Source organism: Acartia tonsa, chromosome 12 (genome assembly GCF_053477335.1).
Source record: "Acartia tonsa isolate MP-2025a chromosome 12, ASM5347733v1, whole genome shotgun sequence".
NCBI lineage: Eukaryota > Metazoa > Arthropoda > Copepoda > Calanoida > Acartiidae > Acartia > Acartia tonsa.
In genome coordinates this window covers 24705704-24719033 of record NC_137271.1, presented here as the reverse complement: position 1 = coordinate 24719033, position 13330 = coordinate 24705704, and the positions used below count along the sequence as shown (strand labels likewise).

The window sequence follows — 13330 nt, the reverse complement described above, 5'->3', positions numbered from 1 at the left end:
AGAGGTAATTATGTAAATTATCATTGAAGATTTATATCAATTTATCGCCAATTGTCTTATCCCCTAAGATCCCTGAGAAAGGTCAAATTTGCAAACTTTTATTACAAAATATTGATTTTTGCTTTTCATCGATTTATTTTTTTGTATTCTGATCTATAACTAAGGTAAAGCCTGTACATTTGTTTAAACAAATTCTTTGCATAAAATATTCTATTTTGATTTATGTCCGTCTGTCGGAAGCTTTGAAATTTTCTTTTCAAATAATACAACCATTGACACTCTGAGGTTGTTATAAGGTATTTTTCGGGAAGGGATTCCTGTTTAAAATAAACAAATATAATTCACAATGTCCTCTCCCTCCCTTACATATAATAAATTAGCTTATTTTTTACTTAGTGTTTTATTTTCTAATTTGCAGCAATTCCCTAGCATCTAAAAAAGCCTTAATCCACCAAAAGACAAGTGTGTAGTTTCCCTAAAATGGAGAACTCGATCGGTTCAGTACTCCAAGTAATAACTTAACTAGCGGCTTCGCCTCTAGCCGAGGTTTGATCAATTTAATTTTTCGTATTTTAAATTTTAACAGACAGACGGACAGACTTAAAGTAAATTAAACTATATTTTTAATGTAAATATTACTGTTAGAACCAATATGGAGCTGCCAAGGAAAAGATTCTGCATGCCAGGTTGGTTTCCCCTAAAATTTTTAGTCGAGCACAGTAACCCTATCCCTCTACTTTTAAAATGAAATATCCTTCTATCTATCTATCAATCTATCTTTCTATCTATCTATCAGTCCATCTTTCTATCTATCTCTCTATCTATCTATATATATATTTAGGGCCTGTGTACAGCACTCCATCTATCTATCTATTTATATCTATCTAGGGTCTACATATCCAGTGTACAGCAAAGAGGAAGTACAGACTGTACAGTAAGATATATAAGTTTTCCGGAATTCTAAAGTTAGGGGGAGATTTGAAATCTGCATCAAATTTTTAGGATTTTTTATAAAATTCGTTTTTTCTAAAATTCTTTATCTAAAAGCGGAAATGCAATTTAAGTTAATTAATTTTGGCATCTGTGATTGGTAGATTTAAAAAATCTGCGCTCTGATTGGATGGCGTACATCATTCAACCAGTTAGAGCGCAGGTAGTTTAAAATCCACCTATCCTATTGGTCAAAATTAATTAACTTAAAATGCATTTCCGCTTTTAGATAAAGAATTATACAAAAAACGAATTTTATAAAAAAAAATCCTTAAAATTTGATGCAGATTTCAAATCTCCCCCTAACATTAAAATTCTGGAAAACTTATATATCTTACTGTACACAGTAGTCTATCTATCTATCTTTCTATCTAGGGTCTCCATATCCAGTGTACAGCAGAGAGGAAGTACAGACTGTACAGTAGTGCATCGAAGCCAAGCAACGTGAGCAGTACAGGGACAACAACGTCCACTAGATCCAGCACTGGCCAGTCAGAATCTAGCCTTCAGTTAGGTTAGTTGAAAGTTTATATGATCGTAGTAACATTATGTTTTTAACAAAACAAGGATGAAAGCTTCCAAAAAAGCGAAGCTCAACAAATTAGAAGATAAAAGGGCATTTGTTTATAATAGTTATCAACATATTCAATGTTAATCCTTTGAAATTTATCCCCAAATTACTTGGTCACAAGATACTTAGATTTAACGACATATAGATATGCTTCGTTCACATTATAGTGCATATCATCCTTGTAAAAAATCCGATGATTAGAAGTAATATAGGAATCTTTATACCAAGTTTAAAATCGATATTACAATATTAACATGCCTAAACTAAGAATAAGAGACAATTATTACAATGAAACAGACGAACGGATGGACCGACCATAGTTATATATAAGCAAAATTCTAATAGACATTAACCCCTTTTAATGTAAAACATACTATTTAATCTTTAACAAGTTTAATTAAGTATTTATTTGAAATTGTATATGACCCAGTTTTTAAGCCTTTTGGAAAAAGGCTTAAAGATTTTACCTTTTCTATTAAAACAAAATTATCTGCTCGTTGACGGGAAGGTTCTAATCTTAACCCAACACCACGTCATAACTAAAGACATTAAAATGGTTTCGATTGCTGCTATGTCAGGTGTTGGATATAAAAAGTTAGAGTAGGTTGAAATTCCTTGCCCAACAAGAAATTTTCAAATGCACAGTTATTAGTTCTAGACAAAGGTCGTGCAATCAAAATAGTGGTCGAGTCCTCTACAGTCTACAGTCTTTATTTTAATTCATAAAGGCTTAAGTTTTTATGAGAACTATTCTTGTTAGATATTTGTTTAACTTTAAAATACTTTTCTAACAAGGCAGTTAATATTCTAAGAGAGCAAATTATCTAAAACTGCTTACACTTATTATTCTTATATAACCGTAACAGGATGTCTGTCTGTACCATAGGATCTCGCTCACTGCTGTACTAAAATGGTTCTACTTTAGAGTGAAGCTTCGCATTTGTTATTGTAAAGTTTATAACAAGTTTTGTTTTGAAAAGAAAAGATAAAAAAGTTTAATGGAGGTTAGGGGTGAGTTGTTTTTGTGAGGGTGGAGGTAACATTCTCCAAAATATTTGAAAACCTTTCATATTCAACGGTTTTTGACAATGCTACATATAGACAGACAGACATGTATAAGGATATATATGATTATTAGAATATTTGATTATTTTTATTCAATTAGCAGCTGCGCCTCTAACATTTTTATGCTTTTTATTCAAAGGAATAATAATAGGGTAGAAAAATAACCTAAGACCATTTCGGGGCTTGAATCTAATCAAGAGACTAAGTCCAGCCAGCAACATATGTGAAATTTCCCTAAAAAGAAGAACTTAATTGGTTCATTATTTAAGTAGAAATCGTAAGCTTCAGACAAAAAACTTACAAAAAAAATAAGGTTATGGTTATGTGATTAACGTTTAATTTGACAAACAACCAACTAACTCTTTTTATAGAGTATCTGCGCTACTGATATCATTTAGACTAAACCCCTTTAAAAGTAAAAATGATTAAAACTTTGAAGCTAACTTTTTTTAATCACCAAATATGAAAAAATAATAAGCATGCATTTCCTAAAACTTTCACAACTACCATTCTGTTTGAATTAAATATATTGTTTACTTGATAAAACAAACAAAATTTGAAAATTACCTTTTTCACCAAAAGGTTTTGGGATTAGATATTTAGAATTCGATATTCATGATCATAAACAAGGATGACAATAAAAGCGAAAACAAATATGGAATAACAACGGATTTAGTTAATACTAAAAGTTTTATGCCAACGAATGAGTAAACTGGTTTTTGGGGTAATTGTAGTCTTGTAGGACACTCACTTACTTATATCATCAACATAGTATAATTTTTATATGGAAACTTTTCTATAATCAGGGTCATAGTTTTTTATATGTTATTATATTCTATTGATATGATTTTTGGTATAATGATTCCTATTTCATCAAGATATATATAATGTTATAAGCGAAGGATCTGTACAATCAAGTTCTAAAAATGTAAGGATTTTATTTAACAATATCCTGTTTTAAGAAGTTGTCAAAAATATTACCTAAATTTAAATATATTGTGGTAATTCAGTTCTGACACTCTACAAGTGTTAATGTGCGTTTGGCCTACCGTTCCAGAGCTTCGCTTTTATGGATGTTGCCATCCTTGTTTTGCTACTTATGGTTAAAACTATCCCTGTATTTTAGATAAATCTATTGGCTCATCAGAAGAGCAGGAACCAGCTACTATTTTTAGTCCTACCTTTAGTTACACAGGTATTTATCTATCAAGAACCAGCTACTATTCCAGTCATACCTTTAGTTATACAGGTATCTATCTATCTATTTTCCCATCTATCTATTTATCTATCAAAAACCAGCGACTATTCTCAGTCCTACTTTTAGTTACACAGGTATCTATCTATTTATCTATCTATCTATCTGACAGGAACCAGCGACTATTTTTAGTCCTACCTTTAGTTATAGAGATCATTTATAAATCCATATATCTAGCTATCTGTCCTTCCATCTATCTTTTCCTCCATCTATCTATCCATCCATCTATCTACATATATATCTAACTATATATCTATCTATAAATTTATCTATCTATTTATTAATCTATCTATTCTTCTACCTATCTTTCCATCCATCTATGTGTCTATCCATCCATCTACATATTAATCTATCTATCTATCCATCCATCTATTCATCCATCTATTCATCCATCCATCCATATACATATAATATTCATCCATCCATCTACCTATGAACTAAAATATATTGTAATTTATATTCTAAAGTATTTCTAAAATAAGAGGTTCAATTGACATTTACACATTCAATATTCTTTTCAATCATCCATACGAGGACAGGAATTGAGAATCTTAAAATACATAACCAAAAGTAGCGTAGCAATAACAATAAAAAGAACTGTAGAATGCTATGAAAAAGAAAATTCAACAATGCCATTTCACAATGTTTTTTTGTAGACTACTAGCGGATAAGCCCCTAACATTCAAGAGCTCTAATTTGTAGGGATAAGGAACGCAGACAATTTGCTTAAAACCATACCAAAAATTTGTTATCACAATCGTAAGAGCTACAGACAAAAACCCTTATTTCTATATAATAGGATATAGAAATAAAAATGGCCATGTCTGACACAAAAACAGCAAAATGATTCAAAAAAATTATCTTCACGATGTTATGTTAACGTCAGATGGACTAACGGACATGCATTAACTATAAAGAAGTAATTAGTAATTAATCTCTTTATATAGTGATATAATTTGTAGGGGAATGATTAATTTATCTTAAATAAACATATCCATGTGACCATTTCACTTTCAGAATAGATAAATATTTGATATGTCAAGGTTTCACAATTTAAGAACAATCATAGAATTAATCTATCTATTTTTTCTATAGAATTTACCAAAGTGGCAGGTTTTAGACTATTTGTCAACCATTGCATTGGTGAGAAATTAAGTCACCCAATCAAAATAAAAATTTTCTATCTATCTATATATTCAATTTGATGTATAGATTGACTACAAAAAAATGATATCTTAAACTATAACATGAAACTATAACTTTTTGTCAATACCAACTAAGAATTTTTAGTATTAAGGCTTTTTAAAATCCCATACAGGTTGCGTGATTAAACAATAAGGATCATTTTAGTTACATATTTATAATATCTGCCAAAAACTATTTTACTATAATTTAATTCATTACATATACTAGTACTATATACTTGGGCGTCCAAGCCTTTTTATTTGGGGGAGGGGGTGGTTAATCTTTATTTCATTTTTTTATTTTATTTTTGGGGGGGGGGGGGGTAAAAATTGAAAATCCAAAATTTTGTGGATGCCTACGGCTATATTCTACTTTATATAATAGAACTATCGGATTCGTTACTAAAAGCCTCTAGGAGCAATTAAGGTGGTAGGGTGAAAATCGATTTTCAATTTGTGTTTAAAAAAGAAAACTTTAAAAGTAGAAGACAAAAATTTTTGTGGAGGGGCATTTTTAAAACCTTCTTTTTACCTATATACTGTAAAGGGGAACCACATCGGTTCAGCAGTTAGGGAGATCCTTCGTCACAGACAAGAAAAAAGCTTACTACTTCATCCTATTAAATAAAGTAGTAGGCTTTTTGGTCTGTAGCGAAGGATCTCACTGACAACTGAACCGATATGGTTCTCTTATACAGTGAAGCTTCGTATATGTCCTTGGATGGTTTTAGGCTATTTTTCTGCCAATTCTTATTTCTTTTTAGAGCCCCTAGAGTCTAGGGGTGGAGCCGCTAGTATAATAAAAAAAACTGTTCCACTTATGTAAATAACTGTCCCAGATATGTATATGCATATTATGTCCTTGAAAAATATTTGATTTAAACCAAAAATGAATTGGAATTTAATGAGTAAAGCTATTTTGTAGAAATACATAAAATTTAATGCAAAATATTTTGAGGATTTTCAATGGATAAGACAATGGATAATATATTAGTGTACACTCCAGTTATGATAAACAAAATTAATCCCTCTTGTATAAATTATAATTTTTGTACAATCTAATCAATCTAGAGAATAAGAAAAATGTTTATAAAACTTTTGGTACCAGGATAATTTACAGTCTAATGTCTTTTACCATCCTGGAAATGATAAACAGAAATTTAAATACAGATTCTACAATTTCAAAAGGTTCCATTTTTTTATATAATATTTTGGATATTGTGATTCTTGTTTATGGAAAATCAATACTAACTGTACTAGTTTAATATATATATGTATAATTATCTTTTTGTATGTCCTTGCTGGGAGGGAGGGGGACATATAGGCTGTTTATTACACTAGTCCCTAAAGTTTTATAATAACGTTTTCTTAATGGTTGGTCTAACAACTTTGGTGACTTTTATTGAATTTTGATTGGTTGGTTTATTATGATGAGCATTTAAACCTAATTGTAATCCACAGAAGGGGTAAATTTATATCAACATTGGGGATCTACATACATTTGACTTATCCCTTTAGATCCCTGATGCCCTTGTACTTACATATGAAATATTTCAGGAATTTTGCAAATATCGCATGTCTGTCTTTGTCACGAATACAGGGATAAGATATTGAACCAAAAATTAATCACCCCCACCCCCCTCTCTTCCAACTGTATAAGTTAATATGTAAAGTTAAAACTGCTTTTTTAAAAGCTATTTCTTACTTAGCAAATGGTGTGGATTGATTTAAGTGCCATTGTCTTTTTCCTCCTTTAAAAAATAGCATGTCTGTCTATGTACCTTCCTTTTAGGGATCTAAAGGGGTAAGACAATGGCTGATAAATTGATGTACATTGATTATACACAACATTGCACATTCTTTAGATTACAATAAGTGGTTGAAACTATTGAACACTTAACTTAATTAACCAACCAATCAAAATTCACTAAAAGTCCCTGAAGTTGTTAAGTCAACCAATAAGAAAACGTTCACATAAAACTTTGAGGACTAGTGTAATAAACAGACTATTGTCCCTCCCACACTGCCTTCTTTGTCATCAATTTTTATCAAATATTTTTAGCAGTGATCAAACTATGTATATTGAATATGGTCCAATAAATATCATGACTTTTTCACAAAAAAATGATAGATGCTTATAATTTATTTATATTTTTTTAGGTTACCAAAGTTTTAACAGATATGATAGTATTCTTGACCATTCTACTTGTGTTTAGGTTACCAAAGTTTCAACAGATATGATAGTATTCTTGACCATTCTACTTGTGTTTAGGTTACCAAAGTTTTAACAGATATGATAGTATTCTTGACCATTCTACTTGTGTTTAGGTTACCAAAGTTTCAATAGACATGACAGTATTCTTGACCACTCTACTTGTGTTTAGGTTACCAAAGTTTCAACAGATATGACAGTATTCTTGACCATTCTATTTGTGTTTAGGTTACCAAAGTTTCAACAGATATGATAGTATTCTTGACCATTCTACTTGTGTTTAGGTTACCAAAGTTTCAACAGATATGATAGTATTCTTGACCATTCTACTTGTGTTTAGGTTACCAAAGTTTCAACAGATATGATAGTATTCTTGACCATTCTACTTGTGTTTAGGTTACCAAAGTTTTAACAGATATGATAGTATTCTTGACTATTCTACTTGTGTTTAGGTTACCAAAGTTTCAATAGACATGACAGTATTCTTGACCACTCTACTTGTGTTTAGGTTACCAAAGTTTCAACAGATATGACAGTATTCTTGACCATTCTACTTGTGTTTAGGTTACCAAAGTTTCAACAGATATGATAGTATTCTTGACCATTCTACTTGTGTTTAGGTTACCAAAGTTTTAACAGATATGATAGTATTCTTGACCATTCTACTTGTGTTTAGGTTACCAAAGTTTCAATAGACATGACAGTATTCTTGACCATTCTACTTGTGTTTAGGTTACCAAAGTTTTAACAGATATGATAGTATTCTTGACCATTCTACTTGTGTTTAGGTTACCAAAGTTTCAACAGATATGACAGTATTCTTGACCACTCTACTTGTGTTTAGGTTACCAAAGTTTTAACAGATATGATAGTATTCTTGACCATTCTACTGGATCTTACTATAAACCAAAGGTATCTTTTTTTTAAAGATTTCATATGTACATATAAGCTATATAAAATTTTACCTTATGTTGAAAGTTTGTCCCTCCACGACTTGACCGTCAATTTCTGAAACTTTAAGTTAAAGCTAAATAAAATTGAAGTAAAAAACGTTGTTTTACTATAAAATATAAGCTATATGATATATTTCGATAGGGAGGGAACTAAGAAGTTTATGTAGTATTTGTACCCAAAGTTTTATTAGCATGCACTCTCATACACACAGGGGCGTCCAAGCTTTTTGGGTGGGGTAAAATTTTGATAATAAAATTTTTTTTTTTTTGGGGGGGGGTAATCTTTATTTCATAGAGGCATTTTTTTTATTTGGGGGGGGGGTAAAAATTGAAAATTCAAAATTTTGGAGGTGCCTAAGGGGTGATTACCCCCCCCCCAAATGAATTTTTTTTTTTTGGAGGGGGGGGGGTGTAATCATCCCTTTCCCCCCCCCCTTGGACGTCTCTGCATACACATTTGCTTTAAAATGTTGGGTACTTTTTTTATTAAATCTTGATTGGCATGGTTATACTAAGAGTGTAAATGGCTGAATTATCGTCACGAAATATTGTTAATGTATACTTTATGAAATTAAATAAAGGTAATCATAGCCGACATAAATTGTTATAATGATATTCAATAAAATAGCAATATTTATGTATTCCTCAAATTTTCTGGTCAAGCACATAGTTTATGTTTGTTTATTACTCTAGGTTAGGTTGGGTTCGGTAATATTGGGTACTGGGTAGTCCTGCAGGGTTAGGGCACCATAGGTATAGGCCTAACAAGGTCATGGCTACCCGCAGGAATCAGGCATTGAAAAAAAATCTCCCAACTTATTTTAAATTTATTTGATAATAATAGCGCTGGAGAGGGGGGTGAGTTCAGTGCTTTATGGCCACTTTGAGGAAAGTCTCTAACAATATTTTTCCTCTTCTAGGGCCTGGGCCAATTTGACCCATCCCGCAACGTGCACGAGTTGACCCGCCCCAGCACAGGGGTGTCAAACCACGGCGGCACCGGAGCTATCAACAACAACCAGAACGGGGTGGCCAACATTGGGATGAATATTGACTGTGCAGAGAGCAACAAGTTGGACACCCTGCTCGGGGAAATTGACGGCCAGGTGGTGGAGGGACCATCTTTCAAAATAAGGTAAAAAAACAAACAAAAAATATTATAGAAAAGAAACAGACAGACACTATTTTACTTTTATATAAGATCTTCTATTTAAAAAAATATCTATTTATATATAATGGGGCCGCTATACGATAGAAAGATTGACATAAGTTTTGTAGATGGACATATCTATCTATCTATATTTATAATTATCTTTTATCCATCTACCTTTTTATCTAGGGTCCACTGTATGTTAAGAGATAAAAAGATGAACATTAGTTCTGTGGATGTACATATCTATCTATCTATTATTATATATTTATTTATCTATCTATCTAGGGACCACTATATGATAAGAGATAGAAAGATGAACATTAGTTCTGTGGATGGACATATCAATAATTATTATGAGAACAGGTAATCAAATATCTCCAACTATCAAACTTTCATCCACTTCATTTGTCTGTGTCTTTCTTAGTCTATAATTATAAGGAGAAAAAAATGATTGTATATTTTTCTAGATTTTACTCTACTGTATCTATAAATCATTTAACAATTCAATAATTATCTATCTATCAATTTATTTTTTTCATAAAATTCTATTTTAAATAAAAACTTTTTCCAGTAAGGCTTTAAAATTGATTAATATCCGCTGGATTATATCCTCTTCTCAGCCATACTGAAAAGTCATATATAGCATCGTATTACAGACAATAATCCACGAATATTAAAATAAATATGATAAATTAATACCAGTTTTGTGAGATTAGGCTTTCGGGGCTATCAAAACTGGTTTTCATTTTACTTCCCGCGGAAAGCTGTCTATAATGCGATGCGATAATCAACTTTTTTTATAATTAAGAAACTGGGAATCTGGCACCCTGGATGCTCTAACCCTGGGACAAATGGACCAAGTGAAAAATACGGCAACCGTGTTTGATTGTCAATTAGGTAATTTGTTAGAGAATGGTTGTAGAAAGAGTTGTTTTGTTACAGTTCAATACAGGGATCTAAAGGGATTAGACAATGGCCGATAAATAAACGCCCATCCCCAATGATGATAATTAAAATGAACCACTTTGAAGATATAAATTACTGGTTGAAATGTTTGGAAACACAACATAATGAACCAACCAATATTTAATAAAACGAAAAAGAAAACGTTATTAAGAAATGTTGGAGACTAGTGCAATAAATAATGTCCCCTCCCTCCTTGGTTAAACAACTTAAAAAGCAAGGGAATAGAAAAAAAAGGATTTTTACGGATAAGATAATGGACTATAAATTAATGTACAACCCCAATTATGTTAAACAACATTATCCAACCAACTGATTAAATGGTATTAACTGTGACAAAACAATTTTAAAACCTACAATATAAATGTTGTTCGTAGTTTTGTCTTTTGTCGTTTTGCTTTTAATGTTTATAATTAAGTAATTAAGCTTAAAACACAAATTAAAAAAAGAATTTTTTAATGTTAAATATTTTTAAAGTTTTCAAACAATTACATTTTTATTTGCCAGATTTGTGTTTTGGATTTAATTAAATTAATACTAGCTAGAATGGCATCACATTGTTGAAGACAATGTTAGATTGAACATTTGTTTTTAAACAAGCACTATTTTCCATTTGATTTAAATGTTGCTATTTTTTTGTATTTTAAACACAGAAAATAGATGACAAAATAATTTTAAGTATCTTTTTTTTATGTATCTCAATGTTATGTAGTTGTTAAAAATCACTTTAGTTTAAATCACTATTTTTAGCAGTAGAAAACCATTAATAACCCCCCCCCCCCTCTATCTTCATAATAAAGGGGGGAACAATGCTTTTGGGGAGTAAAAATTAAACCACTATTGCTCTAATAAATGTATTAACTATGAAATACTTTATTTTACCACCCTCAAAAATAAAAATAAAATATATTATATTACCTCTCTAAAACATTTGAAACCCCACATTTTACCACTCTTAAAATAAAAAAAAAGCTTGGATTACCTTGGGGGGAAGGTGCGTTATCTACTTCTGGAATAAAGTAAATCACCCATTTTTTATTTGTCTTATTTTTGCACATTTTATTTGTTTCTTTAGGTTGTTTTTCACCAGACCACGCTTTACACAATCAAATTATGGTACGTTTTATGTTTTTATTTTTTTACAGGGATCTAAAGGGATAAGACAATGGACTATAAATTTTTATAAATCCTATATGATTGTAATTAAAAGTACCCCAACGGTAGACTTAGGTTTAGAAACTATTGATTTCAAACTAACTAATCAAAGTTCGGTAAAAGTTCCTTAATTTTTTTAACCCAACTAATAAGATTACAAGGTTCTTTGTGTACTAGTGTAATTTACAGTCCATTGTCCCCTCCCTAATTTTTTAAAATGTTTTTAATCCTCATCATATAACTGGACCACAAACGGGCATTAAAAAGCAAATGGTTTTTTAAGCTTAATTAAGGTTAGGTTAGGTTAGTAAAGTAAAAGCCCCACAAGAAAAGTACGCTGTTGGATACCTCCACCATAGGCTAGAAATAAGTTTTAAAGTGGACTGTTTCGGTGGTCAAGATATAGTTTTAAGTGGACTTTTATAACTGTATTTATTATGTTTAGTTTTAAATATGTAAGTTTTAGGTTCGAATCTCAGAATAAAATTTTTTATAACTAAAGACATATTGCTCTCTGTTGTCATTAATATAAAGAGTATACCGGCCATGGCCTTTAAACATGCACAATACCTAATTGTTTACAATCAGACAAATTTTAGTTCTTGTTGCATTACACCTAGTTTTAGATAATAATTCCTAGGTCAGTTAGAATAGAGAAATGTAACGGTAGGAATTAATTTATTAAGATAATTAACTTTTTGTAAATTATCAAATCTCAAGAAGTTTATAATTAAAATTATTTCATTTTAGGTCGAAGACAAACTCATTGAAGAAGAAGAAAACTGTTCATAATAATTATTTATTGCATCGCATTATAGACAGCTTTCCGCGGATATTAAAATTAAGAATTATTAGCTTAAAATAAGTTCTGTTTTAATTTTTTAAATTATCTGTAATACGATGCTATAAATGATTTTCAGTTTGGCTGAGAACTAGTTCTATTCCAGAAGGATACTAATCGATTTCGAAGCCATACTGGAAAATAAATACTTGAATTTGCTTATTATTTTTGTTGTTACCATATAATATTTCATTGATTTAACCCAAAGATAGTAATAATAATCGTATTTCTAAATTTATTCTTTATTATAATACAAATAGTTTTATTTCGGTGATCTATTTATATAGTTATTAACCACCGTTGTAGTTATCTTGAAGATCTTCTTAATCTTAACCCACAAACATATATTAAGCTTCTCTGAAAAAAAAAAAACTCTCAATCAGACCAAGAAGTTCCAAGATTTAAAAATAGCAGTTAAAGTAACTTTTTAAGTTTCAATAACTCCCCTTAAAGTCTAACCCCGTGAGGATTTTTCAAACTTTACTAATTCTAACCTATAAGATGATAATTTCAAAAATAAAGATTTTAAGTTTAATTACTCTTTATCTTGTTACCAAAGTGTTATAATTTAAATTTTGAAACTAAAGATGCCATGAATCTCTTTCTGAATGAATTAAGATTTCTATATTGAATAGAAAATTATAAAAAAAAACTATTATTTGAATGGAATAACTTGATGTATGTTTGGGTATATAACATACAAATTTATGAAATGTATAATATTTTTTTCAAATAAATGGAAAATATAAAAAGAGTTCAAACTAAATATATAAATGTTAGTTAACTAAAATATCTAAAATTCCTAAGTAAAGCTTTGATATTAATATTTAAAATTAACAAATAATACTCATTTTGTAGTCAATAAAAGAATATAAATGTAAATAATTCTGCTATTACTGTGTTCAAATTTTATGGTTTTCAATAATTGATTATTAATAAAAATAAATCTGTAAATAAGTTTTTTTATGTAATAAAAATTTACAATATT

General features: G+C 30.1%; 1 protein-coding gene across 1 annotated transcript in view; it reads left to right on the top strand.

Moving 5' to 3' along the window:
• The window catches only part of LOC145333270 (uncharacterized), a 90209-nt gene extending 76879 nt beyond the window's left edge, over positions 1–13330 (top strand). Inside the window, exons 11-19 of the mRNA XM_080178402.1 lie at positions 646–686; positions 1366–1504; positions 3753–3821; positions 8122–8189; positions 9151–9365; positions 9669–9746; positions 10192–10280; positions 11422–11462; positions 12252–13330. Coding sequence (XP_080034528.1) covers positions 646–686; positions 1366–1504; positions 3753–3821; positions 8122–8189; positions 9151–9365; positions 9669–9746; positions 10192–10280; positions 11422–11462; positions 12252–12293 — 782 coding nt within the window. The 3' untranslated portion in view covers positions 12294–13330. The remainder of the gene's footprint in view (positions 1–645; positions 687–1365; positions 1505–3752; positions 3822–8121; positions 8190–9150; positions 9366–9668; positions 9747–10191; positions 10281–11421; positions 11463–12251) is intronic.